The sequence below is a fragment of the Lactuca serriola genome, chromosome 2 (assembly GCF_051521515.1).
Source record: "Lactuca serriola cultivar US96UC23 chromosome 2, Lser_US96UC23_V15, whole genome shotgun sequence".
In the NCBI taxonomy this organism is placed as follows: Eukaryota; Viridiplantae; Streptophyta; class Magnoliopsida; order Asterales; family Asteraceae; genus Lactuca; species Lactuca serriola.
This window is the reverse complement of record NC_136409.1, coordinates 123604449-123610257: the sequence shown is the minus strand read 5'-3', so window position 1 is coordinate 123610257 and position 5809 is coordinate 123604449. Positions and strand designations below refer to the sequence as shown.

Here is a 5809-nt window from a genome sequence, read left to right as displayed (position 1 = left end):
ATTTTATATAATTAAATTTTATTCTATTAAAAAAAGAAAAAAAAAAGTATATAAAAGTGTGGTATGCCCCTGACCGGTTTGTGGGGTAACGAAAAAACAATGTTACAATGACGTGATAATGCAATAGTGTGGTACTGTGGTATAGTCACTATTAGAAAAATAGCCTTTTACGACGCACAATTAATGACACACACTAATAGAGGACGCGCATTTGTGCGTGCCTTAAAAATTAATGTCAGTTTTCCTAAATTTGAAGGATAGAAGACACACATTTTTGCGCCCCTAAAATTAGCGTCCAAACAAACACGGAGGGCATCTATCATATGAAGTGTGTCGTGTAAGGGTGTCGTTTTATATTTTTTTAGGAAGAGTGTTCTCCATTTTTTTAATAGACTACGGGGGGAATGAAATCCCAAAAAAAAATTGAACACCCCGCCTCTTCTTCTCCTTCTAAAATCCTCTACCAAATTAAGAACCCTAAAATAGACTAAACACATTTTCGATCATTCCTCTTCGATCAACCCAATCGATCGAACATACCAACACCTTATCTCCTATTAATACTCTCCTCGTCCTATTCATTCTCCAAATTTGATTTCTCTCTTCCTCCCTCAAATCCCCCAAATCAGTGATGTCTTGTAATCTTATTCCTCCCTAAAATCGACGTACATTACATAATTGGAGCAATTTTTCTTAATGCATCAGATTATCGTATAGTTAGAGCTACTTGTCTTCTGTTGCATCGTAGTTCTAACCAAGAACAGTCATTCTCGTCTTCTTCTTCTTCTCGTCAAACATGTATTCTTCATCTCATATTTCTGGCATTAGGGCTTTTTCATTGGCGTCATTCTTTTGTTACTGATTCCATATCTGTGTTCCCAAGTAGAAAAGCTTCTCATATGCAAATTGGCCCAACATAAGGCCCGCTTGCAACCGGATCTAACCCGACTGGACCCGACGTCTGCATCTCAACGGCCAAACTCGCAGTTATCGTAATCGCCACACCAACAAAATGGCAGCAGGATCCGATTCCGATTCTGCACCCCCCTCCGCCAACAGCTTCTCGTCCGCCGCTAAGGACGACATGACGGTGGAGGAGTGCAAGACTATGATCCAAAGAAGCCTTAGAAGTAATTCCGCATAACTTTTTCAGATTCTTAGTGTTTAGGGTTTATAAGTTTTTTATTATTTTTGCATCGTAATCACTGAATCCGCCATAAATATCAGCTCCATCGGTGAAGTTTTTACTGGAGCATTTAGAGAAAAAGTGGATGCAATATCGAGTTCAAGTCCATCAATTTGTTTGTTGGTGTTGCTTCAATCTTAGGTCAGAGAATTGAAATGGATCTGACTGAAGAGATCGAAAACGAAGGTGACATATGGGTTTTGGAGCAGAAGATCGATCAGCCAATGGACGAAGAGGCTGGTAGGTGTAAGATAATAAGGATAAAATAGCCTTGGAAATTCTGAGAATTGTGATTTCACTATCAAATCAAAGTATTGGGTGGTACTCCCTAATCTTTGATTGGATAAGACTCAGAAGAGAAAAGAACAGAGAATGAGTACATGAATTTTCGTAAGTACCAGAAAAAACTGACCAAAATCGGTTAAATACCTTCTTTGTCTGAAAACTGTCAAAATTGTCATTAAACAGTTTGGCAACAGTCAACAAACTATCATAAATCCGGGTTTTCTATAAGAATTAATACCAAGTCAAAAACGAGTCAAATATTCTAAATTTGGATTTCTGATGCATTTTCAAAAAGGGTCAAATAGTCAAAAACAGCTCGATCCCAGCCAGGGGCTACCGCCCCTTGGACCCCGCTTCCAGGGGCGCTGCCCCCGGACCCCCGTTCGTTCAGGGGCTTCGCCCCTAAATGACAGTCTACTTTTAATCTTGAATAAACTTAAACAAGTGTGCACTACACACCTTCCTTACTTGTTTAATATTTATGAAGATCACTTTTGGTCACACAAAAGTAATCCCATTACACTTAAATCACATTAGTGAAACAAATCACCAAGAGTAGGCTTAAGAATATGTATAGAGAAAAGGTAACTTTATGCCACTTTCTTTTTCTCAATGCTTTTGCTTTTTGGAAATGTTGCAAGCTTTGCACCCCCAACGAGCACCATCAGACCACATTAGTTCTCCCCTTGTTAAGCGTGTGGCTTGAAATGATTCTCCCCCATGGTGCCAAGATGATAAAGATGGTCATTATGTGTTTACACTTGGAGATAATCTAACTTCTTGATGTAACTACCCTTCACCACCATCAAAGAATCTTCATTTTCTTGATTGCATCCTTGCTACTAATAGAATAGAAATCAATAGGAAACAGTGGTTTTCTACTCTTTATTTATAGACACTCATAGAACTTATGTTTGTTGACTTGTAGTTTTGGATATATATATGTTCGATACTGGCTAATTCGTTTCTTTCTTTGTTTGATTGTGTGACTTGCAGATAAGATTCATGGGAAAATGGGAGAAGGTGAGTACAATTTATGAACAAATTACATCTAATTGTTTGTAATATATCATTATATTGACTAATCTGATTGATTAATGTATCATTCAGGTACATTTGGGCAAGTATTGGAATGTTGGGACAAGGAAAGAAAGGAAATGGTGGCAATGATCTCGAGGGAAGACCCCAAGAGGTTATTGTTATTATTATTATTATTATTTTTTAATAAAAAATGCTTTTTGTGGGTTTTGATGTATTTATATTATATATATATATATATATATATATATATATATATATATATAGAGAGAGAGAGAGATAAGGGAGGTTATTGGTACTGAAGATGATAGAGAGGTGAGGAGATATAAGGCAAAAATGGAAGAACGTGCAAGGAGGGAAGAAGACCTCTTCACCCGTGCTCCTCTTACAAGTAAGGAAAAGAAGAAGCTAAAACAGATGCGCAACTCAAGAAATGGGTGAGCAAAAATACAATCAGTCATTTAGTTAAATAAAAAAAATAAAAAATATAACTTATTCTGATGGTGGATGTTTGTTTGTTGTACAGGCTGACAGGTCTAGCTGATGGTTTCTATGATGATATTAAATCCTTGGCCTTACCTTTAGAAGAAGGTGATGAAGGTCAAACATCCTTCTTCATGGATTCAGATGTTGGAGAAAGGAAGTTGAAGAAGAGGCACAAGGTATAAATTTTTTTTACCACTTCATTGTTTTACTTCTTTTTCTGTTATTTGTTTCTTAATTTTTTTTAATCTCTTATCTTCTGTTGTTGTGTTGTCAACAGAGACGACATTAGGGATGGATGGATGGATTGGTGATAGAAACTCTTAATATCATAATTCTCCTACAATCACACAACCTTTACTTTTACCTTTATGCCATGAGGATCAATCTATGTGTTTTCTATAGTTTCTTGTATTTCTTCAAACTTTTTTCATTTTATCAATTTTGTTTTGATGCTTTCTTTTGTATGGGGTTTCTACTTCCCTATATTTTGCACATAAGCCCCTCCCCCATCGAATGTTCGTTGCATTATCAAGATTTAAATCCTTCCAACATTTGAAAAATAGCTACTTTCATAGTTTTTTGTGATTTGTTGGGTGGGTTATTTTATAAGGAATTATTTGCAAATTCATATGATTTTTTCTGACACTTTTGAAAAAAGTTACCTACATTGTTTGGGTTTACTATTTTCCTATTTTCCTTTATTTTTATCTTCTGATTTTAGTTCTACTCATGTCTAATCGGTTCGTTGTATGCATTTTATGGTAGTAGATTCGAGGTTTAGCATGGTCTGTAGTTCTTGTTGGATGGGTTGCTCAGAGTGCAAGGTGATCATATGATATAATCTTTGTTCCACTAATCCTTGATTTTTATTGTAGAATCTAGTGCACACCATTTCCTGTTAACTAACATGTTCTCGTTTTTTTAACAGTCTTTGCATGAAAGATTCATGGGGACCTCTAAAAGCTCTAGCAATTGCAAGTGTCATAAATGGTGTTGGTGATGTAATCCTCTGCTTATACTTAAGCTATGGTATTGCTGGAGCAGCATGGGCAACGATGGTTTCACAGGTATATATATACTATAAAAATTGAAAAATATCACAACAATACAACCTGCATCTATTTACTTGTTTTATATGTTAATTTTAGTTATGTCACACTTTAATTTACACATATTGTAGGTTGTTGCAGGATTGATGATGATTGAAGCTCTGAAAGACAAAGGGTATAATGGGTACGTCATTGTTGTCCCTTCACCTACTAAACTTTTTCAAATATTCAAACTTACTGGTCCTGTCTTTATAATGATGATGTCAAAGGTCAAATTTTGTTCTTTACTTGTGTACATTGCTACATCAATAGGAACACAAACTGTGGTTGAACATCAGGTTGGTTTGACTTTGACTTTGACTCTCTACTAAGGTCCAATTCTGAGAAATTACTTTTAGGTCCTTGTCCAAGTATATTGCATGTTTGCAGTAGGGGGTGAGCATCTTTCACAAACTACACAATCATTTATGTCGGAGCTTATTTATGGCGCTAAAAGAAGCCTCTCAAAGGTTGGTGATATTAACTTAATTTGTGTTTTTTATAATGGTGATGTAATTTTACGATCTTGCCCTTGGCCCAGGTACGAATGCTGTTGAAGTCATTGGTGATAATAGGTGCATCATCTGGGTCAATATTAGGTGCTGCTGGAACAATTGTTCCCTGGTTATTCTCCTAGATTTTTTCACCTGATCCTCATGTCGTAAAGGAGGTCAGTTTTTTGTTTTCTTGTGTTTTATTAAAGATTTATTAAATTACAAGATAAGTCGAATGTTACATTACCTATTTTTATTTATTTAGTTTAAAGTTTGTCTTGTTTGAAAGTAGATGCACAAAGTTCTACTTCCATACTTCACTGCTTTGTCTATGACAACAAGTACTCAATTGAGGAAGTAGCTGATCAGTGTCATTCCCCTGAGGATGTATGTATTTATTTATGTCGTCTTCAACATTTATATTTTGTTAATCCCATTTTGGCTCTGTTTTTTTTTTTTTAATTAAGTGTTGTTAAAAAATATATATTTTATAAAATGAAAATGCACTTGAAAAATGAAAACAACAAATAAATGAGCACAAATTTGTAAAAATTTAGGACTTAATGGTACTTTCTTTATTAATATCAACTATTTATTTTTGCATTAAGTAAAAAAGAAACAAATATATATATATATATATATATATATATATATATATATAGGTGAGGTGTTGTTATTAATCCATACAAAATCACTTTTTTATTGGCGGATTGAGATGGTGTACAAGATTATTGCACACATGGCTGCTAATGGTCGAGCTATACTTGCAGAAGGTGATTGTGGTTTGCCTCGAAGTGTCAAAGTTTTTCTTGGTGAGTGTAATGTTGATGGCTTGTATGGGTAATCGTGTAACAGATTTTTCTTTTTCCTTTTCCTCATTGAGATTTTTTCAAAGATGGATTCTCATTTTAATGAAATAAGAACAAATATCGACATATTGTATAAACCTTGATGAAATTTATTTAATGGTGTGTTTGTATGTCAAGGTGATGATAATACTGCTGCACAAGATAGATTCTCTCTCTCTCTCTCTCTCTCTCTCTCTCTCTCTCTTTCTCTCTCTCTCTCACTTCTGTGAATAGAACCTATTACAATGGATGCTGGTGAAAGATACAAATTATGATGTGAAGTATATGAAAGATACAAATTATGAGGTTAGTCCCATGTGACTTTTATGATGCAACGTATATAAAAGATACAAATTATGGTAACTTGTTTCTGTCTTTTCAGGA

The 5809-nt window shown here is 34.9% G+C and overlaps 1 protein-coding gene and 1 long non-coding RNA gene across 2 annotated transcripts; both read left to right on the top strand.

Annotated features, from left to right (window-relative positions):
• Nucleotides 1-3040: 3040 nt before the first annotated feature.
• LOC145090433 (uncharacterized) lies at nt 3041-3456 on the top strand. The gene is made up of 2 exons (XR_013701567.1): nt 3041-3171; nt 3273-3456. It is a non-coding gene; the product is annotated as an uncharacterized LOC145090433 (long non-coding RNA).
• A 268-nt stretch (nt 3457-3724) lies between these two features.
• Nucleotides 3725-4938, top strand: LOC145089548 (protein DETOXIFICATION 46, chloroplastic-like). The gene is made up of 4 exons (XM_079027971.1): nt 3725-3735; nt 3924-4062; nt 4176-4382; nt 4870-4938. The coding sequence occupies exons 1-4, from the start codon at nt 3725-3727 to the stop codon at nt 4936-4938; spliced, it is 426 nt and encodes a 141-aa protein (XP_078884097.1).
• The last annotated feature ends 871 nt before the right edge of the window (nt 4939-5809 follow it).

Coding starts and splice junctions, on each gene's coding strand:
- LOC145089548 (XM_079027971.1), top strand. Junction 4,063..4,175: donor GGGCAACGATGGTTTCACAG/GTATATATATAC, acceptor CACATATTGTAG/GTTGTTGCAGGATTGATGAT. Junction 4,383..4,869: donor AAACTGTGGTTGAACATCAG/GTTGGTTTGACT, acceptor GTTTGAAAGTAG/ATGCACAAAGTTCTACTTCC.